The 23,941-nt window shown below is 34.8% G+C and overlaps 2 protein-coding genes across 5 annotated transcripts; one reads left to right on the top strand and one right to left on the bottom strand.

Moving 5' to 3' along the window:
* Positions 1-627: 627 nt before the first annotated feature.
* On the bottom strand, positions 628-6,695 carry LOC145588566 (uncharacterized). The gene is made up of 12 exons (XM_081645200.1): positions 6,574-6,695; positions 5,591-5,677; positions 5,456-5,515; positions 5,141-5,235; positions 4,616-4,696; positions 4,386-4,562; positions 4,174-4,326; positions 3,811-4,071; positions 1,422-3,728; positions 1,064-1,257; positions 768-894; positions 628-632 (listed from the first exon to the last, which is right to left on the bottom strand). Exons 1-12 carry the CDS (start codon positions 6,693-6,695, stop codon positions 628-630), a joined length of 3,669 nt encoding a protein of 1,222 aa, XP_081501326.1.
* A 6,881-nt stretch (positions 6,696-13,576) lies between these two features.
* On the top strand, positions 13,577-23,671 carry LOC145589439 (uncharacterized). Of its 4 annotated transcripts, none has more exons than XM_081646001.1 (4): positions 13,577-13,681; positions 14,644-14,697; positions 15,622-15,706; positions 22,355-23,671. In XM_081646001.1, exons 3-4 carry the CDS (start codon positions 15,626-15,628, stop codon positions 23,162-23,164), a joined length of 891 nt encoding a protein of 296 aa, XP_081502127.1. In that variant the 5' UTR covers positions 13,577-13,681; positions 14,644-14,697; positions 15,622-15,625; the 3' UTR covers positions 23,165-23,671. The 4 variants fall into 4 exon arrangements, with proteins under 4 accessions (XP_081502127.1, XP_081502130.1, XP_081502128.1 ...); XM_081646004.1 differs by lacking the exon at positions 13,577-13,681 and adding an exon at positions 13,746-13,800; XM_081646002.1 differs by lacking the exon at positions 13,577-13,681 and adding an exon at positions 13,833-14,544.
* The last annotated feature ends 270 nt before the right edge of the window (positions 23,672-23,941 follow it).

The raw sequence follows: 23,941 nt of genomic DNA, 5'->3' as shown, positions 1-23,941 counted from the left end.
TAATCGTTGTGTACTTTATAACCATATGTTTTAGCTGGCCTAAACATTGGCTTCGGTGATTTTAAAACCATATAACACGACAGGTGCTCACAAATTACTACATTTAGATACTGTCAATTACAGTCTTATGCAGTTTTACTAAATTAAGAGACATAAATATGTATGACTCTAATGTGTCTAAATATTATCTATGGCTCTAATTTGTTTTAGTGTAAATGCTATTTCAATATAAACTAAACTAATGTTCACTGATGAAAATAATGAGAAAATTACATAGCCTATTCTAGGTGCTCAGTTATTACATCTACTAGTAATCTAATTGGGTACTCTGATGATGTGTACAATGCACCATCTAAATAAGTAATATGGATTCACAACAGACAATCTGTATTTGTACAATTAGAACAAGCATACCTTTTGGTTGTTATGCTGTATATAATTTGTTGCTTAAGTATATTGAATAGGCATAAGTAACAATGTACATGCTAGTTATTACTGAAATGGCAAGCTTTCAATGTTGGTTATATACTCTGATAAGGTTATAATTAACTGGATCTGTTTAGATTTATATATAACTACAAATGTTAAGTAGGAAGACATCTAACAATGCTATTACTTTTTAATAATCTAATCTGCCACAAAAAGATTGAACATATAATACATGTTTAGTGTAAAAAAACAAAAGAAAACATATTTTAAGTCCTGCTCTAGTGCTCTGATCAAAGAAGCTATTCATGTCTCTTCTTCTGTACTATCATGCATAATACCTGCCAACCTCAACACTTCAAAAGCAACTACATTTTTTACAGTGTTGTGTGGGTGTTGTTCTGGAGGCTTAGCATAAAAGACAGCAATATCTGTTGCTTTTTTAGCCCTTGACAAAGCAACATACAGCTGACCATGAGAAAAACATGGGCATGGAAGATTGTATAGACACCTGATTAAGAGTCTGACCTTGAGATTTGTTTATTGTCATTGCAAAGCTTAACTTGATGGGGAATTGTTTTCGTAAAGCTTAATTCATAGAACCAGATGGTCTTAAATTGATTCTGTGGATGAAAACATGATCTCCTTTGTATTGTCCTATAGCAATTACACACTGGATAACATTTGGGAAAAAACGTTTACAAGTAAGACGGGTACCATTGCATAAACCGGATGAAGGCAAAAGATTCCTTAGAAGGATAACTGGACAATTTTCCTTCAGCACAAGCTCATGAGGGCTCATTCCTCCTGGACACAAGCTATTCATGAACTCTGTAGGATATATATTGCACGAATCATTCAACATGATATCAAAACTCTTGTATGTAACAGCTCTGCCTTTAAATTTTTCTATCATGAACGCATTAATCGAATCCACTTCATCATTTAGCGTGTCAAGATTGCTCGATTAATAAAACTGTCAGAACACAGGTTACTTTGCATCATTTCAGGAAACGTTGCTTCTATCAAATCAGAAACTAAATTATTTTCAGTTTCACAAAATTGGGCAACTTGGTGTGGCAGCTGAACATAAGTTGTTTCTGAACTTTGTAGCTCACCATTACCTAAAGCAAACAAGAATTCAGAGTATGGTAAATCCTCCCGAGCTCTAATATTTTCTATCAACCTGAACTTTATGAATCTAGGCCATAAGTACGAAGTAACGATACTGGTTTCCTCTGCTTCTTTCATTGATCTGTGAGGAACTACTGGCAAAACTTGCCTGAAATCACCTCCAAACACAACAACTTTTCCTCCAAACATGATTTTGTTATCACACACATCCTGCAAGAGTAAATCCAAGGATTCAATATTATGTTTCTTGACCATTGAAGCCTCGTCCCATATTATCAAAGATGTTTCCTTAAGTAATGCTGCTAAACTTCCCTGTTTGGGAACAACACAAGCCAGAGAAGCGTCACTATCAAGTGGGATTTTAAATCTTGAATGAGTAGTGCGTCTTGAAGGTATATTTGATGCAGCAATACCCGATGTTGCTGTAGGCAACACAATCTTGTTCATGAGTCGAAGCTCTGCATATAACGCATTATATAAAAATGTTTTTCCAGTTCCTCCTAGGCCATCTACAAAAAAAACACCTGGTTTCCCCTCCATCACATACTGCATGATACATGAGAAGGCACCATTTTGTTCATGATTTAATCTAGAATGGCATGTAAGACTTTCTGGTGGGATAGGAGCTTCAAGAGCATCTATAATATCCTTTGTTCTTCTGATCTCAGCATCAACATGAGCAACTAAATGATCCAAGCCAATTGCTGACAGTGATTTCCCCATAGCTTCAAGGTATCCCTCAACAGAACGAACAGTTAAATGTTGAATTTTAGGGGCATTGTTAGGGTATTTGTAACTGAAATCCTCAGACAGAAAGGGGTAAAATTGCATCCATAAGGCAGGCGGATCAACTGGTTGACAGAAAATGAGAACTGTTGCAAATAAACGGCGTAAGGCAGCAGGCATCTGGACCTCTGAAGCTTCGCACAATGTTAAGTTTGCAATATCATCATTTTCTATTAGTCCTAACTTCAGTGTTGCATCATGGAAAGTTGGGTATACATGGCCATTCATAGTTCGAAGCCCTTCAAATGAAGTTGGACTTCTGACATTGAGTAATAGCAACCGTAGGAAAAAACGTTCCCCTTCTGCAGGATATACAAATGCCAAACGCCCAACAGAAAATAGATCTAGCACCCTTTTTTTCCATTTCTTAGCACCTGCGTCCCATCTATAATGTTCACAAAATTCACCATATAAGTGGCTTGTCCCACCTTCAGTAGCTGCATTGACTGAAAAGAATTCAGTTAATTGAGTGCAAGAATGTTTAGAATTAGCAACAACAGCATGTAGTCTTTCATGAGGATGTAGATGCACGGTTTGTTCATTAGGCAAATGAACATGTAGGGGAAGAACAGGAGGATGCATTTCAAATAGATCAAAACTGAATATTCTCCACGCTGCTTCACAAGGGGAAACCCATCTACCTGACTGAAACTGTTTAATTTCATCAACAACGCTGGTCTCACCAGGCACTATATTGAATGAAACCCTATCATGACCCTTGTACATGTACTTATATAGGTATTTCACTGCTTTAATTGTGGAACAGACCTCAACATTCAGATGGCAATCAAACAGTGAAGAAAGATAAGGATTATATGGGATAACCCACTGATTATCAAGGTATGTGTTGCGTATCTTCACTTGTTCCCCAGTATCACGTCTTTGGTAGATTGGATAACCATCTTTATTATTAGTCGTCTCATTTGAAAACTGTTTAGGATATTTATTTTTACAGGACAATATACCACCTTTGCTACGCATATAAGGACATTCCGGATTTAACACACCACAAGGGCCATGCATCATATGTGCAAGCACTGTCCGTCGTAAGTTACTATTACTGACAGGGGGTAATTCAGCACACACATATTTATCATAATCAGCAGGGCATTTCATTTTCCAATCTGATTTCAGGATGATCAAGAAATGAGCATGCGGTAATCCTCGTTTTTGGAATTCAACAATATACACCAATGCAGCAACTTCAACAAAGATTAGCTTCCCCAATATTTCTTTCTTCAGCATCAGCAATTTGGCTCTGAAAATCCTTGCTACTAAATCAGGCCGATCTTGTGCTGTTTCACCTGGAGCTAACTCAGCCTTTATTGCAGGCCAATTAGCATTGCAGGTAAAGTAACAAATTAATCCGGTTTCCCATATCTCTGAACCAAGGCCATGGCATTTAGGAACGTTTCTTCATATCTTGAGGTCCTCCGATAAATGTTGGAGGTAAGATTAATTTACGTCCTACATTTCGAGCAACAGTTTCTCCATAGTCTAATGAATCTAAAATACCCTGATATAGATCAGCCCTTATACTTTGTTGATTATTTCGAAAGTAATCAAGCCGAGTATTTTCAATTTTGACATACATGTCAACTATATATTGCTGGAAACATCTGCCAGCCCGCAACAACAAGTTTTCAGGCCGAATTTGCAACTTGTATGCATAATACTCTCTTACAAAAATGAATTTATCAGCTCTAGTGTTCTTTTTACATGCTCCTGCATAACAGCAGCATTAACAGTTATTCATAATATGATAGATAGATAACAAACAACAATATGAATTAGGCATTTCAGTGTAGGTATGTTTGGGAAATTTACTTTTATCTTCTTCATTCAGCAAGTCCTCAGCATTGTGCACAGCACATGACATGATTGGATCTGGCAACGGAATAGTGCTTCTTAATCCACTATGAGACTTTTTTTTAAGCCTTAAGTCCAACCATATTCCCCACGAGGGAATAATAAAGGGTACTGCAATGGGTCATAACAACCATAATTATGATAAATTCTATGAGATGTAGCAGATTTACCAGCTACTAAGATATAAGGACTTAAACTTTTGCTAGACGAAGCATTTTCTAGCCATATGACTGCGACATCATCTACAACAGGTGCATTGTATACACGCTGATCTAGTACTGAACTATGATTGAGGACGATTTTGGTATCCACAGTTACATGTTTATCTCTGAGGGGTCGAAAGAACACTACATATGGATTCTGCTCAGAAACTTGCATAAGAATATCAATCACTTCTTGCCTGACTTCTGGAAAGCATTATTATGTCCATCATTAAAATAAAGCTGCAAATACTTTGGGGTGCCTTTATCAGGCAATAAATCTGGAACAAAATGATACATCTGACCATGCATTTTGAATACATATATGCCCTTGTAAGTGCATGCAACAAAATTCCCTCCTATAGAACTAAAGGCAAACAAATTATTGTATAACCTAGCATAGGTCCTGAAGTGAACTACATCTTCACCTTTTGATGTAAACAGACGCCGCAGTTGAGCAGGGTATTCATTTGTTGCTATCTTGATCTCTCCATCACCACAACAAAAATTCAACGTTTCAAAAGCAAATTTTTTCACAGCACATTTTAAACATTATATAGGAGACGATAATTTCAGAGGCTCCGCTGGCAGTGGCTGGCCAGACATAGTAGCAGGAATAACTGGCATCGATACAAATTCAATAGATACAATTTAGTTTGCATAGTTCACAAATACAATAATATAAAACTCATACCCATGTTAGTATAAGTTGCTCAGAGACATACAATGCGACTTTGGATTTGAAGTAGATTTCTTTTTCTTCGGTACTGAAACACTACATACAAAAACTAAATCAGCACTATTGTCTATCTTAAGCAACCTGTAACACCAGTTACCAAGACCATGTACCTCTTTGGTTATGACTGAGCCATATCATCGATACTGCGTTTTTTCTTAGTTGCACGTTGTCGAGGTAACTTTTTAGCTCCATGCTAATTACTGAATACAATCAGAGTGTGTCAACAACAACAATACAAAGCAACCATGTTATTGCACAGCATATTCCAATTATATATTCTTCTAAATTCAATGGTAATTACCTTAGATATTCTTGGTCAACATCGGTACCAGACGTAAGAGAAGCACAAAGTAATTGAGTTCTGCACATATGGTCATGCACATTACAAAAGCTAATAAACCTCACCCCAAAAACACATCAACACACAGTCGTTTACCTATGTGAATGCACCTCTGGTGATCCACTCAAGAGACGATTTCTCCTTGAAACTCGTACATAAGAAGGTTGTCCATCTTGCTGTTGGCTATTAATAGGCAATTGTTAAAATCCAATAATTACATTAAGTCACTCCTTAGGGGTAGAAGGCTAAGTGAATATACAACAACTATATGTAAGCATTTACCTATGTACTACTGTCTGGGATGATCGTTGTTGAGCTCGATTAGCTCTGCTGCAACTTCTACTTGATAAATAAGGAATATCATATTGGTAGTCCACCATGTTGTTTTTTGTCATTTCTAAATATTGCATGGCAGAATATATATGAAACCATTTTGTAAATTACAAAACAATAATACCCACAAATCAAACCACATTTTTTGTTTTAGTAAGTTCCACATATAATAACAACAACACTGATATTTTGGATTTCAATTTATGTGCTACAGAGCTGCATCCTAACCTAAGTAATATACATTAGCATTTATAGGTCAGCCATTATGCAACATGTACAATGTATGATCCACCTAATATTGTTAGAATACACAGCTGATTTGAATTGTTATTATGTACCACAACATGATAAGAAATACAAATACTAAGCAGGTAACTGAAAGGATTACTAATGCCATTAGAATTGCAACAAATACATGTAAAGAAAATACTATTCCAAAGATATTTACATTAAAAGTACCATTACAACAAAAGAGGTGGCAACCTTATAATGCCACTCTAATTACACTGACAATACAACCAAAATAACAAGTTTCCATAGCCTAGTAGTACTTCCTATACACAAATTAAAACAGAAACAAAATAACCATCTTTTGATTGACATTCTACATAAGTAAAGAAAACAGAGCAAGTCAATCCCCTACAACTTCTAAGCACAACTAATTAGGCTCAGCATTACCAAATAACCGTCCTAGTTCCAACAAACCAGATAATGCTTGATCTGAAGTGCCTACCCCCAATTCTTACTCATGAGCAATCTGTAGTAGTTTTTTCCGCTTAGCAGGAGTAACATACACAGTGCTGCTGCCAGGCACCTGTAATTCCTCATCATTTTGAGACACATTCTCCTCCCGGACCTCAGAGTTCATGGCAACAGGAAGCTAAGGAGTCTTCTCCAATCATTCAAGATGTCCCTTTAAGATTAAATACTTCTCCCTTAGTAAGTAACACTCTCTACTCATCTTTGCTGTAGCCCCATAATTAGCATCAACTATTTCCAGATTGTATTTGCAAGCTAAGTAAAACACAGCCTTCTTTGCAACCCTTTGCTCAGCAACACTTGCCAAAGGACATAACTCACTGAAAATGCACTCCATCCCATTACTACTACGCGAACAATTAACCATAACCCATGAAACAAAGCCATGACCTTCCACCCAAGTAGTTTCTATAACTGTCACAGATGCACCAGTCTTTCGCACAACAATCACTAATACTTGTGCATAATCAATGGAAATATGAACACCATTACCAACCAGGATATGTCCAGAACTGTCCCCTGCAACTGGTCTAGGGGATTTTTTCTTCTCTTGCAATAACTCAGCACATTTATTCCTAAACAACTTCATGCATAATTCATGGAGTCTAATCTGATCATATGTGAAATCAGACACCTTAATACCAAACAGGTATATCAGTTTTTTCACAGCCTTTTGAGCTGCCCTCTCAGGAGATTCTTGAACCGTGCTTGCATCACCACCAAAGAATGTTAATCGTGCTCGATTGTTTGACCGCACAACTTACACCCAGACATTATTCCTAGCACTATCTATGAATCCATAAACTGGTGCTGGGAACTGCAACCAAGCAGTGATCTTTTGCAAAAGAGGTTCAAAAGGAATGAAAACTTTGTTAGGTCAAGCAACCATAACTTGCAATGGCAAGAACCACATTTAGATTGGAATCCCTTACACAAAGGCAAAAGTGGACATTCCCCAAGGAAAAGCCGGACAACTGCAGAAACCATAACAGGCACTACAACCAAAACACATGGTCCAAGCAAACCCATACCATTAAATAACTCAGCTCCCTTTTTAAGAGGGTATGGCAGGTAGTAGAAACTATGTACGAACACACTACCAGTGACTTAACCGTAAACATTTTTGTTTGCTTTACCTTATACCTCATATCCCCTCATCTAACCAACACATAGGCCCACACTTATCTACTTTACAGTTGTTAAAAAATACCCAGACAACAAAGAGCCCCACCACTGCCCTCCCAAAAAATAACAGAATGAACCAAACAGAATATGAGCAACCATATTACCTTCCTACGACACCCTAAATATTAAACACTACACTTTCAACAAATAAGCACTGAATCCGAAAAAAAAAACCATATTTAAAATGTGCAAACCCAAAGCAATACACTTAAGAAGGAATCGCAAAACTACATACCATTTAAAAGCACAACCCTTGCAAAGCAACTACCAACCAACAATACCAACAAGCACCTCGACGCTTGTAAGACACCTGAAATTCCCACATGAGTTTATTAAAATATGATACACCACCAAAAACAACATAAATTGTGGAAATTAGATTGACTAATACAGAATTGAATAGTAGGTGTTCGTGCAAGATCACAAACAAATGCGTCAATTGTATCTCTAATCACCATACAACCCAGAAAACAACAAAAATAGTGAACAATTAAACCGATTAATACAAAATATGTATACAAAGAAAGGAAAACAACAAATGCAAGCCAAACTATACAAACGCCTTTTACAAAAAACAATTCCCTGCGTTTTTTTTCTTCTTCAAAAAAAATCAACACTAAACTGAGAAAAATAAGGAAAATAATGACATTAACAACAAAATAACAGAAATGCACTTACACAGAGAAGATCGCACACACCCCATATGAATGAATGTGTATGTCTCTATATATATTGTCTCAGAAATAAGCAATTTTTTTCAAGCCCATGAACATCGACTTAAGTAACCAAACAGTGAGAAGTACTGTGTAGTACAACAGGTCAACCCTCAGTCACCTACTCCCATTACCAAATTACATTAGCATAACCAGATTACTACTCAAATTAATTTCAAAATCACAAATAAGAGGGCTTCCATACGAATGAATAAGTAATCAACAGTACACAATTTTACAGATGTCATCCCTCTTTATCTCTGAATAAACAACTATGATTGAATTATCACCCATCAAACCAATCTCACGTCTTAGCTGGCTGCAATTATTACAGTGTCACAAAAATCCACCACTGCAAGCAAAAAGGAAATCCATCTGTGCAAGTAATAATTGCAGTCAAAGCAAGCGAGGGCAAAATCGGCAATGTATTAATGTTGAGGGCAAAGGTGTAATAGCGCCAGTTTCTACTATTCATAAGGAGCTACTGTTACTAAGCTACAGTGCATCCGAGTTGAACTTTTATATGGTTTGTAGATTTGTTATTAATATTGAAAAATATTACTTTTCTAGTTAAGATAATTGATAGACCATTTTCAAGAGTTGATGACTCAAGACTCATCTACTTTAATTGTAAATTATTTTTTTATATGATGTAATATTTCTTTTAACATGTACATGCCTAAATCTATATTATTATTAAAACTCATGGAAATACATGTTATGTTGCCATGTGTCAATGGCAATACATATGTATGTTGCCATATGTCACCTTCTCTTAACTAATGACATGACGCCAAGTCACATGTATAGTTACATCTATTCATCTATACTATTCATAAAACCAAAGCAATTAATTACAATTTAAATTAATGTTGTTAATTAACAAGAACTTTAAGATGAGAGAAAATATTTTAGCTTTTAAAATATATAAACACACCTCCACATGATTCAGGGTCTTTTCAATTCCCATTTTAAATGTTCATAACTATTAATTAAAAAAAAATCATTTTAGTTTTAGTAATACTCCATACCTAATATGAAATTATTATTAATATGGCTAAAAAAAGCACAATCACTAATTGTAACATATTTGCAAACCATTTTTAATGTATCATAATTAGTTTATCTTTAATCTCATATTGTATTACATTACATGACCCGGGGCATCGTTCAGGCCAATAACTAGTTGTTAGTTATAACTTATAATTGGTATTTTTGTTACGAAAAATCTATTAAGTTTAGTGATCTAAACTGAAAAAAAAAAAAACTATCTCCGTTTCATATTATTTGCAACAATTTGACATAAAGTAGAGAGGAAAAATGTCTAATCGTTGCAAATAATATGAAACGGAGGTAGTAAATAAATGGGTCATTGCTTAAAATCTTGAATTAGGGTCTCATTTGATGGGTTATGGAATAGTTAAGGTTTGTAAATACAATTGTGAAGTAATTTTGATGATATTAAGAACATTTTCACAATTGCTATGTACTATGTAGATATGTCTTGATTAATTTCCTTTTTTTCAATGACTTTAGGTCAGGCCGAATTTTCCAATGGTATGGTGCCCTACCATTATAAAAATCTTAGCTCTGCCATCGGCTAAGGTTTTAATTCAAACTTGTCTACTAATCAAAGAAGCCATGCTCATTTAGACCAATTTAATATTTTGACTACATTCTATTCCGTAATAAAGATGACTAATGTTTTTATCCACATTGCTTTCGCATGAATTCAACCTACTTTATACACACTACCGAATTACCACGAGAAGGTATTGGTCGCACCTAAGAGCGGCAAACATATATATGATATGTAGTATTTGGTGGAGAATATGTATTATTTGATAAAGGATATGTACAACTTGTTGGAAGATATGTATGGGTCATCCGTCGGATAAGATTGTCAAGTTAGTTCTTGCTATTAGTACTAGTTCTAGTAGAAAATTCTTGAATAAAGCATGTGATATTTGTCCACAAGCAAAACAAACTCGGGATAGTTTTCCCAATAGTGACAATAGGGCTAGTCGATTTTTGAATTAATACATTGTGATTTGTGGGAATCATATAAGACGCCGTCTACTTGTGGTGCTCACTATTTTTTGACTATTGTTGATGATTATTCAAGAGGTGCTTGGGTTTATTTGTTGAATGATAAAACTGAAGTTTATTCTTCTTTTCTCTCTTTTTTTGCTATGGTAAAATGCCAATTTGATGTTACTGTCAAATGTGTGCGGAGTGACAATGGTACGAAATTCAAACACTTAATTCCGTGTTCAATGACAATGACATTTTATTTAAAACTTCTTATGTTGGTACACCTCAACAAAGTGGTAGGGTGAAACGAAAACATCAACATATATTAAATGTGAGTCGAGCCTTGATATTTCAAGGTAATTTACTGATAAGTTTTTGGGGAGAATGTGTTTTGGGGGCGATGTATTTGATTAATTGTACTCCTTCCAGTTTACTAGCCAATAAAACCCTATATGAAATTCTTTTTATGGTGTATGTCGATGACTTAATAATATCTAGTAATGATTTTTCAGCAATTTCAATATTCAAATCATATTTGAGTGACTGTTTTCATATGAAAGATTTGGGTGTGTTGAAATACTTTCTTGGTATTGAGGTTGCACGAAGTCCGGAAGGCATATTTTTATGTCAACGGAAGTATACACTTGATATTATTGCAGAGTCTGGTTTGCTAGGGGCCCGTTCGGCAGGTACTCCAATTGAGCAAAATCATACTCTGGCTAGATCATAGTCCCTTTTTATTTCTGATCCTGAAATGTATCGGCGGCTTTTGGGTCGTTTGATTTATTTGTCTTTTACTAGATCTAATTTGGCGTATACGGTGCATATTTGTCTCAATTTATGCAACAACCGCGACAGGATCATTGGGAGGCCGCCCTCCATACGGTGCGTCACTTGAAGGGATGTCCGGGTCAGGGAATCCTTTTGAGTTCAGATTGTGATTTACATATTACAGGTTGGTGTGATTCGGATTGGGCTAGTTGTCCTTTGATGCGGCGATCAATTTCTGGTTAGTTGGTGTTTCTTGGTGGTTCCCCTATTTCTTGGAAGACTAAGAAGCAAGATACTGTGGTTAAATCTTCTACCGATGCAGAGTACCGTTCGATGTCTAAAATCACTAACGAGTTGACGTGGTTGAAGGCTCTACTTCTGAGTTTAGGAGTCGTGCATCCCGTGCGATGAGTTTGTTTTGTGATAGTTAGTGTGCATTGTATATTGCGCAGAACCCGATCTTCCACGAGCATACTAAACACATTGAGGTTGATTGTCATTATGTCCGCGATGCGATTCAGGAAGGTGTTATTAGTCCATCTTATGTGAAAACAACTGATCAACTAGCAGATATATTCACCAAAGCTTTGAGTAAAAACCAATTCATGTATTTCCTTGGCAAGTTGGGCATTTGTGATTTGCATGCTCCAACTTGGGGGGGTGTTAGGGCCTATATTTAGTGTGTATATTGTATAGCTAACGAGCCTATCTTATGAGCCCTAATCTCTTGTTAGGATTGTATAAATACACCTCTCATACTCTAATGAAACTACGGAAAATTATTTCGTGACAACCAACCAATTATTTTTTTGTGCCATGTCCGACGGGATGGGAATGCTGTAGCCCATAATTTAGCTCGTCAAATTCCGTTTAGTGTAGAACAAATATGGGAGAACCATTGCCCTTGTGAGGTCTCCCCTTATGTTTTGATGGACAAATTATCAATATAAGGCACCATTAACGTGGTTTCAAAAAAAAAAAAACACTAAATAAAAACGTCTCTAATTCTAATAAAAAGTAGGTAAGATAATAATAAAAACATCATGAGTATAAATCGCAGGTGTGAATGACCTTAATTATAAAATGCTCTATATCATATTAAACCGGACACACAAGCTAACGTGTATGGATGAAAATAGAAAAAATAATCATCAGTATTGATTTATTCGTACTTTTGAATGTTGGAGAATAAAAATATCAATTACGGAGTATAATATTACTTACATAATATTGAGATTTATTCAAATTATATTCGTTTATTACTCTATAATTTTCTTATAAATTTAATGATAGTGACATTGTAAATTATAAAGAGGTAGAGAATTGTGTTTGCTATTTTTAATGTTCAATTCTTGTTATGTATATTAGAAGTACTCCGTATATAAAAGGTAAAGTATATACTCTGTTTATTATCCTGCTAATTATTTTTTGGATTTAATTGGAAACTTGTCTAATTAATTTCGTCTTAGAACTTTAAATGATGTTTTTAACTTTAATTTGAATTTGAAAATGAATAGTTTTGGCGGGAGTTAATATGGAAAGGGGTGAGTTGGTGGGATTTAATAAGAGAGCTCGATTGGAGATTTAGAGAGCTCTCATGCATTGTGACTTGTAAATAATATATACGATACCACTGCCAACTTTGTGTCATTTTTTGCACAATGGTGAAGTTTGTGTCATTTTTTGCACAATGGTGAAGTTTGTGTCATTTTATGCACTTTTTTCGTTATTTTTATCCTTTTTCCCTACTAATTCCATATCCTTATCCATCTAACTTATCTTTCTTATCTCTATCCCTCCAACCAAACGCCCCGTGCATGTTTTACTTTTTAGGTTGGCTCAAAATTCAGTCCAGCACAGTAAATTGGACCGGACTGGACCTATCACAACCGGTCCAACTCAACAAAAAATATAAAAAAAGAGAATATAGTACCATAAAATATTCGTCTTGATAGGCTTCATTATCTAATCATTTTTTTGCCTTTCAAATTGATGTATCAATTGTTGAATGTATTAAGTGAAATGATCAATGAAAGATAATACTGAAAAGTGTATCATCTAATTTGAAATTGCCAAAATAGAAAAATGTATCAATTTAAAAAATAGAGAAAGTATTAGATTTAGTTTTATAATAAGGGTAAATGTGGAATTAAATTTATACATACTAGTATATTTTATTAGTTTTTTTTTTGGTGTGGTGCATTTAGGTAACTAAGGTGGTGCATATAGTAGTTAGTGCCTGAAAGAATCATCTAATAAAAATAAATAAGTAAAATAAAATCAGAATCCTCACTCTCTTCTTTATCCTAAAATCAACACTTTTCTCTTCAAAAAAAAAAAAAAAAAAAAAAAAAAAAAAATCAACACTTTTTCTCTCTAACAACATAACAAGGTACTGTAATTGATTATCTGTTATATTCTATATTGTTTCTTCGTCTTCATCTCAGTTATTTATATTCATGTTGTTAATTTTGGTGTTTCTTTTTCCCTTTTTAATGTTCGAATTATGTGGTATATTGCTCTTCTTTGTTGTTCGAATTTTGGGGCCGTTTTTCGTTGTTTTCTTGTTTCATTCATGTTGTCGATTCGATTTTTGGTTGAAATTCGGTTTCATGAAGCGTCGAAATTTAGGGTGAAATTTGGATGTTTTAATATGGTTTTAAATTGAGATTTTAATTTAGGCTCAAAATTTGGTGGTTTTTGTGTCGAATTTTTGGGTGAAATTGGGGTTCAATATAGGTTTTTTTTGTCAAATTAGGGTTTCGGGTTTTTGGTTCGAATTTTTGGGGCTACTTTGTTCGAATTTTGGGTGCTATTTGGCTCGAAATTTTGTGTTCTACTCAAAATTTTGGGGCTATTCTACTCGAATTTCAGGGGTTTTTGTCGATTTTTTTTTGTTTTTGAATTTAGGGGATTTTAGGGTTCGAAATCTGTGAGGTTTATTAAGGGGGTTTTTGGTTCGATTTTTTCAGGGTTTTTATTTGGACAGATGAGTGTAAAATTTTTGACCTTTTTATATATATGAGTGTAATATATAATGTTAGATGGATGTAAAAGTGCTAGAATATGAGATGCATACTTTTGATACTCGGATAAGAGTAGAGAAGCTGACAACTTCTTGAGAGTTTGAGATAAAAGGAGTATTTTGTGGTCGGTGTTTCGTTGTCTTGTGTTTGGAGCTGGGGCTTATCTTCTTGCTGTATAATGGGTTCATTGATTAATACAACATGTTTTTAAGAGTACTAACACAAAAATGTGAGTCAGATTGAGTGTGCTGGTAGAATTTCAAATACATGTCTTCTTCATTGTCATAATGCAATAATGCCATCCTAATTAGTTATTATTTTTGTGCAGAATTGGGAGTTTTTGTTCCTCCTGTTTAATTACCTACTTGCTGTTCTTGCGGAGGTATCATTCGATTCAATTGTTTTTCCAGTTTTATTTGAGTTTATTCTAATTATTTAGTTTGAAAGTGTTTGATTTTGATGTTGTTGTTTGATGCTGTTGTACTGTCCAGTTTGTTCTGCTGTTGTTACAACATCTACTTAAATATGTTCTTATTGTTCAGCTGTTGTTTGTTCTGCGGAGATATTACATCTACTTAAATTTGTTATTCAATTTGTTCTGATTGAACTTCGATCTGAGATAGTTGCTCGAATTGATATAATTGCTCTGAATTGTGTTTCTGTTTGGGAATGATTCTTCTTACTCTTGTTAATTTTTAGTTTGAGTTCGTATTTTCAATGGGTTTAGGGTTAGACGGGTTGAAACAGATCGGGTTCGGGTTCACAAGTCTGACCCATCCCGACCTGTTTCACATCTTCAATTTGAAGCAAGTTTCAAGTTTTGAAAGCTTCAATTTCGTCTGAATCTAATCATTATAACAATTTGGTAATTTAATATCAAAGTTTTTCATTCTAAATAATCATTTGGGGCAAAAATTTGGTTTAGAATTCCAATTGAAAACTTTGATTGTGATTTGAAACAAAAAAAAAACACCTAATTGCAATTCGGGTGAAAAGGAATCACTTTTTTGTTCACAAGTTGTTCAATAGTTTGAATGGCTTAAGAATCAATTGTCTGGCACTAAACATTCAATTTCAAGCTCTTTTTTTTTCTTTTTTTTTGGTGTAGTAATATTTAGAGTTGGCAGTTTACTTTTTCCCAATCTGTTCAGAGTTTTTTTTTTTTTGATGAATCAATCTATTCAGAGTTGATAGGGCTTCTACTTTTTTTAATTGGTTATCCACCATAACAAATCGTATTCATCTCCAACATTTGGTATTTGAAATTCTGAATTTGAAATTCTAATGTTACCCAAATACATCTTAGGGTTATGGAGAAAGCAAGAGAGATGAAGACAAAACCGCACAATTACGATGCAATGATGGCGAACGAGAGGCACGACTCCATTTCGGTGAGCTTCCTTTTCATAAATTTCTATTTTAGGATTGTTCACTAGCTTTTTTTTTAAAAAAAAAAAAAAAAAATTGATCAAATGATTTTCCAATTGAACAATAACTTTCTTTGAATATCTCTTTATGTTTGTGTTTTGTTTTGCTTGGATTCTTTCCTTCTTAAATTAATTATGGGTTTTGAATGCAATAAGATAAATGTCTTTTTTTTTAACTAGTTGGAAGCGCGCCGTGCCAATTAAATATTTGTTGAAATTAATAGTAGGATATGTAGTATAGCACAGTTTTATCCTTACTCTTAATCGGAAAAAAATTAAGTTTTGGATCTTATGCAAGAGTTAGTTATTGTGTAAAAAAGTTGTAAGCAATTTCCGAAATAAGTTAAAGACCTTCTGAGCTTGGATATTTATATGTAAAGATAGGTTTAACTTCAATTTGCATGACTAACCAATTACAAATACCCTGTTAGCCAAAATAAGAGAGAAATCAAATGAATTCAAATCAAGGAGTTGTTGTCCAAACCTAAAAAGATTAATTCACATAATACAATTCAACTTCCAAACATAGAGTATCTTAATAAAGGAAGATCATGAGAACGGATTTATATTCCCTTTGCTACCTTTACATTGGTGTTGGTCAGCATATTAGAGTTTAAGTTTAGTAGTTTGTATTACATATCCATATACGATACAAACGTATAACACCAACTTTTTAACTCTGATGAAGATTTGTTTCAAGCCTTTCAATAGCACCAGGCGATATATGTCGTCCTCTTGTTTGACACGCTTGGGAAGGACACCGTAAGTTTTGTTGATTGTCGATCCTCCCAATCTTACCCTCATCTATGAGGTCTTTAAAATTTCTTCTCGCATGAAACAAGGATATCCTACGCACAGAAAACATCCATATTAGTTTTTTTTTTTTTTGGGCATTAGTTATGACTAATTAGAATCACAATTAAGAACTTTCTATGGTGACAGTTATTTGAGTGGGGGAAGCTCATTTTCTTTGTATATCAAGTAAAGAGTTTTGCACTCTTCACTTTGAATTAGACATTCTCATCCCTTGCATATAAACCTTGGAAAGATTGAACAATTGCTGCCTTGTGTCATTTAAAATCAGGTCACATATGTAAACGACCATGATTATACATGCACCAGCATACATATTCATACAGGATTGGTTAATAATGCATGTAATAACTTTGACTAAAGAGATAAAGGATTAGAACACATAAAATAACTTCTTCAATAAGCATCAATATAAATGTTGGTTTCTTGCAAAATGAAGTTCTTTTAAATTTTAGGGAAATTCTCATTGGTAGCCATATAAAATTGCACATTCTCAATGGTAACAAATTTTTTTGCAAATTCTCTTAAATAGCATCAGTAATCTAAATATTCAATAACATAGCATTATTTTACTAATTTTGAGCTAAATAACCTAAAATCACTAACCAGGGTTAAATAATCATGTGTAAGTTACTAAACCACCCCCAAACCACCAAGCCACCTCCTCCAATCCCCACCGCTAAAACAGCTTGCCGCCATTCTCTTTCCTACCGAACAACCCAGCCACATCTCCCCCTACCCCGAAACCCTTAACCATCCTTTCTTTCCCTCCCCGAAATGGTTTTATGTAGCGTTCATTGTGAATTAGGGATGAAATTGACTCTTGCGGCTACTATATGCGACTATTATTGTTAATGGACTGCTGCGTGTGCTTAAGTGCTTGAGGCAATGCTAAACACTGGTGTTTTGTGCAGCGTTTAAGAAGAGTTTGACTAGTGGGTGCTATGTGCCAAATACAGGGGCGGCAGGGGGTCATTTTGTGTGAGTGTGATTGATGCGGGTGGAGACAGAGGCGTGGTGGAAGTTATTGGTTGGTTGTTGTTGCGTTGGATGGTGGCTGCTAGGATGCGCGTGTTCACAGGAGATGCGGCAAGGTGTTTCAAGGGTGGGGGGAATTGAAGGAGGGATGTGAATAAGGGTGGTAGAGGAAGGTAGAGGGGTGGGAAGGTGGTGGTTGGGTGTTTTTGATGGTAGGGGTTAGATAGGAGGGTGGTGAGGGTGGTGGTGTGGTGGTAAGGGAATGTAATTAACCATGATTAATCGCTTAATTATGTCAAAATTACTAAAATAACGCTTTATTAGAGAAAAATTATTAATCTATTGCTATTTAAGAGATTTGTGGAAAAATTTTGTTACCAATGAGAATGTGCAAATCTATATGGCTACCAATGAGAAAAACCCTAAATTTTATTACCCCGTTGATTTGTTGAATCCAAAGTTCTAAACAACTTAACTAAACCTAATTAAAACCTAAAATGGCAGCTACTAAAGTAATCATATTCACAATCTTTGTAAAGAAGGATACTTGTTCCATCTCATCCTAGAATTTGTGGGAAGTGAGGATAAAAGGGATTAGCTGGCAAGTACATACTAAGATAAACATACTTTAACACAACAAAAGTTTCAATTGATAATACAGGGAGCTAACTGTAGAACATTGTTCCTAAGCATCGGAGTATATAATTCTAAAATGAAAAAAACATCTCATCCAAGAAACCAAGGTCAATTTGTAGCCAGCAATACTATATGTCACCAGAAATCAATAAGGATTATAACACAAGTTCCATTAAAGCAGATAGATTGGCCAAACACAAGATGTACATAAGTCAAGAGAAAGCAACCAAATACTTTGAACGGAAAAGAGTAATAATAAGAGTATCTCAGGTCTTGAGGTATCCACTTCTTGATACATAAGCTAGACATATCCTTACATGCAGGTTTTACAAAACTTAAACAACTCAAGTATCAAAGGCAGCATAAGGGACAAAAAAAGGCCAAACACAAAAACCTTAATCAATCTTGTGAGACCACATAATATAAGTTGTACTTGTTGTGAACAACTGGTTTGAAACAAATTGCTAGTGATAAATCATTCCTTTCAATTATGGTAGTTATCCATAATAAAAACATGTGTACCCATATTACGTAAATCATCATTGTGAATTAACATATGAAAATCTAAAAGATTTCAACTTTGTGCAAAAATAGCCATGTTACATTACCAAACCTTTATGACAAAAGAACCTTTAAGCTTGGATATTTACTTATTTAAATTTACAAAAATACTATGTGTAATAAGATAGCTAGGCACAAAAATATTACTTAAGATAGGATTTGCTTTATCAATTTCTCTGGCATGCATGTTCCCTTCTCTGCTATAACAAACAGCTCTTGACATTTATGAGTGTGGATTTCAAGAAACAATAATCTTTAAGAAAATAAGCAGGAAAAAGCAATGAACTTAAAATATTTCAATATTTCACATATATAATCACATTTCTGCGTCATGGAGTAAGAAAAGAACAACATCAAGCAAAAACATGGGATACATATCTAATTTGCAAGTAATACTAAGTAATCAACAATCCTTGTAAGTGGTTCACAGGTTTCACCTACTTTTTAGCAACATAGGTCCATCACAAACTCCAATCACAGCATGAGCTCTTGAAAGATCAGTCGCTGCAGTCTATATTAACATTGCTCTATTAGTGACATTTAGATTTAATGACTCTGAAATTACAATTGATATATGAAAACAAGGAATAACATTTTTTTTCATCTATAGCTATTTCCAAATCCTGTAAAGTCACTTTACAACATTTACTTTAATGATCATACCATAAGTTGACACTTGACAGCTTAATTTCATAGCATCTCTCATAAAACTAACCTTTGCAGCTTGCAACAAGCCAGTCCCATATTAAACATGATCACTATTAATAACTCAAAATTTTAAGCAGCCAAATTTTCATCATTATGAATGGATGGTTTACAAAATCCACATTCAAGTTCACACTTTTCCTAGGGAAGAATCACCGACATTCAAGTTCACACTTTCCTAGGGAAGATTTATAAATATGATTGATTACTAATTGACTTGGTAGATATTCTAGTCACTCCAAACTAATATATATCTTAACATGTTTTTCTTAACTATTATAGTCTTCATGTACCAGTTTAATTTTCCTAATATAATGTAATTTTGATATAAAGCTTGCCATCTTCATACATAGTGTTTTTAATTAAGCATTATACAACTTATCTCAGACATTTTTTGTGACTAACAAAGACAAAAAAATTATCCCATTGTCGATGACAGAAACAAATTAACCCTAATACTAAGATGAACATATCTGATGCACCTATAATGTGGAAGATTAGTTAGCTCTAAATGCACTCCAATATAGCTACTTCCACTAAAAGCAATCATTTACATGGGAATTACTTTATTATACTAAGACCCCATTGACAAAAAAAGCCAAAAGATTGAATTTTGGAATGAAAAAATAAGGATAGTAATTACTTACATTAACACTAACCCTTTTTTATCACCAAGCAGAATACGTACTGAGTACCCAACAAAGTTTCGAGTGGTATTTAATTTGAGGAATCCCATTGAGAATCAACTTCAAACAAGCAAAACTGGACATTAACTGAGAGGGAGAAGTTTGAAAATTTTCAATAAGTTACTGAGTGATCAACAAAAATCAAATGGCCATTTAAATGAATAAGAGCAGAAAAAATCAATGGAAATTTCTTAAACAGAATACCATCCTAACAAGAATATACTATCAAGTTTCATTTTAAAGAGAAACCATATAGATCAAGAAAAGGTTTCCTAATTTGAGATCAAAACTACATTACTTCATGTTCGGATAATACTTAGGAACAGGCTGAGGCAGTTTTTTTAAAGTTCATGTAGATGCTCAATATGGTTGCGATAAAAATAAGTATCCCCAACTATATGTATGAAATCCCTAGGAAGAAGATCTGTAAGAAAGACTAAACTATTAAGCATTAAAAACCATTAACAACAACTATCCTAAACCTAACAAAACTGTAGCCTTTAGACCAACCAGTATTAACATCAATCACAATAAAAAAAAAAAAAAAAAAAAAAAACAACCATCTATTTCATCACAATGACAACATTGCATCCTCTGCACCATCTATTTTCAAAACAAAAATGTTTTGTTATCTACAGAGTACTGTCCACTAACCATGAACTAAAGTCTGTACCAACTTATAGGGCAACGTAATGTATGAACAAGAGCAAAAGATACCTATAGGACACGTAAATCTTGTTGGTCAGTAGACAAATAGGGTAGTGAAACCTAAGACAAGAGGAATAACAATAGTTGGCTATATGGTGATGCTGATGTAGCCAAAGGGCTATAGAGCAATATACAGATCAATGACTCATTAAAACTCTCAATTGAACATGACATATGTAATCACAAAGAAAACTTTACATGAAACAACTACTGTAGTACTTAGTATGAGTTGATAAACACCTAGCCACCCAATTCCCAGAACACAAGTTTGGTGTTTCCAACTTCATTAAGCCCTACCGTGAGAACAATTTGATCAGATGTATGACGTTCCAAGTTTAAGTATAGTTCTTTCAACTTCTTTAGTAAAATCTGCATAATGCAAATTCAAGTAATCAAGGTTATCAAAATTTCTTTTGAATGTAAATCATTAAAAAAATTAATTGTATGAGAAAGTTACAAGAATTTAGAAAAAAAATCATGAGAAATATATTGCAAATGAAGTAGCCCAGAAAAAATATCTAATAAGTCATTGTTATCCTACCCTCGAAAATTTAAAAATAGTTAGTAAGTAACAAGCAAAAAATAAAGAAAAACCACTATTCTCATTAGAAAATTGATAATCCTACACATTAAAATCAAATCTTCAATGCAAATCCCCAATGATTCCCCAAAAAAAAGGAAGTAATTGACCAAAATACACAATGTAAGCAAATTCCAAATATACCTTAAGCAGGCACAGGTCGCATCTGATCGGGTGAAGGAACTCTTGTGGGAGGGAATCTTGTTGTCGCGCCGACCGAAGCTCCGTACACCATTGACGCGAAGTGAAGAAGAAAAAAGAAAAGGAAAGGGAGAAGGTGGAAGAATATCGAGGAAAATTACGGAGAGAAGGAAAGATGACGGTGAGACACAAAAAAAAAGGCACAATTGAAAGTACACAATGAACAGTAACTTCTATTCTCACTTATAAAGTAGTAGAGAAAAAAAAAGTAAAGGAGAAAACTACCCTGTTACCTTTTTAACTCATATACTCTGTATGTTTCTCTCCTCACCCCTTCTCCACTCACATGTCCGTAAAATGTATAGCTAGTATCAGTCTATCCCTATCCTCCATTTGACGTATACCCATGAGGCCATGAACATGATTGTTAATGGAGGAAATTAATGATAATTGGGTAATGGAGGAATCAGGTAAGAAGATTGGGAGATTGGAGAATAGAATGGAGAATCTATGTACCGCCACATGATAATGAAGGTCAAAATATTAACTTTTTTTTTTAAATATTTATAGACGTAATAGGGTTAGTTGTTATTTGACAATTATTGCATTTGATAATCTACTTTTGCATTTACCAACGCTTTTATTATTTTTTTGGTCTTTGAGTAAAAAAAATTCAATGCTTATGCTTAAAATATATTGATAACTTTTACATTTTTGCACAATATAGTATTGATTTTTTTCTCTGTTTTTTATTTGTGTTTTTTCCATTAATTTGTAACAGCATATCTTTGGGATCAACTGCAGGTATTTGTAAAACCGCTTTGGGCTGACCCATTAACTTTGCATGGTTTTAAATTGTCCGATACCATCAGTGATGTCGTGGATGCAATTGTGAAAAAAGAAAAGGAAATTAACATGTTATGTCTTCATCCCGAAGGTTTCAGATTGATGTTGCCTTGGAAACCTAAAAATTTTAAATGGGATACTTCCCTAGCATCTGTACTCAAATCAGCCAAAGGTAATGACATTTTAATTGGTCCTTCAAACACCACCATTACCCTAGTTCTGTTCCCAGCTGTGATTGATGCTAATGGTGAGGTGATGGAGTACCCTGGTGAAGGTGAGAACTCGGACTTGGAATTGTCCTCTTCGGATGAAGATGCTAACACAGAAGTAGATGACGAGATAGATCTTGCTATTTACTACAAAGGCAAAAGGGGTAAGACACCAACATTTTCTGTCAAGCCTAACCTAGGTATTGATGGCGATCTTGAGCTATTGGATGAAAAGGACCACCCCCTTCCCGTTGCCAAGCTTTGGGACGCCGAGTATCTCCTCACCACGGCTTCTGCCATCCTTTTGGCTCCCAATGATCGTATTCTTAACCATCTTTACGCCCTAAATGAGAAACACAACAAAGAATACGTTGTTCTCCGTGTCGACCGCAACTTATTGTCCTATGTGTTTGTTAGGGCTATCAGGGACTGCTACCCTGAATTGCCCATCGCTGCTGTCACTGACTTGGATCCAGACAACCTTGACATCCTAGCCTTCCTCGACTCTTCTCCGATTGTTGTCCGTCGCTTGTACGACTTGGATCTATTTCACGATTAATGTTCCTCAGCCCGCATGGTCTATCATATTGGTTGTGTGAACATTAAATGGCTTGGGCTGAAGTTTTCTCACCGTGGTAGTCTCATTGCTGAGGCTGACTTTGACGCCCTTGCTCGTCCGCCTCCAAGTGACTTTGACATGCTTATGCACAGGATCTTGAGGAATCCGGAGGTCCGTTGCAGGAAAAAGTGGTTTCAAGAATTCAGGCTCCTAAAAAAGTACCACAAGTGTGTGGATTTCCCTAGTTTTGGCTACGACTTCATTGCTTCTAGACTGTCCAACAAGGAGTGGAGTTAATCAAATTTCAACTTCCAGCAACCCCTCCCCCTCTATCGATACTGGTTTCTGGTTGGCCTGATGATTTTGGACATCGTGTTCGATGCTTTGCTATGTAATTATTAGTGGGATGCTTTTGTTACTTTACCAGCACATTTAAGAGAATGTAGCTAGTATAGTAGTATTTATCTTCTGCTACTAATGTTATTCTTGCTGGAACTTGCAAAACTATTGTCGAGCTGTTCTGCTTGTGTGTACTGTAAAAATTCCTCGATCTCCCGAGGATATCAATCCTGTATGGTTGGTGATTCTCTGAAGTTTGTGGGCAGTGTTGAGTGTTGTGAAATGCAACTGTGCACGTATCAGTAAAATTATTAATGTTGTGGACTTTTGAATATAATCCTTTTCCTATTCTCGATTTTATGAACTTACTGATCTCTCGATTCAAATGCATAGCTTGCAAGCCGTAGCTGATAACTTGTGATGGTGATGCCTACATAC

The sequence above is a fragment of the Chenopodium album genome, chromosome 17 (assembly GCF_948465745.1).
Source record: "Chenopodium album chromosome 17, dcCheAlbu1.1, whole genome shotgun sequence".
In the NCBI taxonomy this organism is placed as follows: domain Eukaryota; kingdom Viridiplantae; phylum Streptophyta; class Magnoliopsida; order Caryophyllales; family Amaranthaceae; genus Chenopodium; species Chenopodium album.
This window is presented reverse-complemented; position numbering and strand designations above follow the sequence as displayed.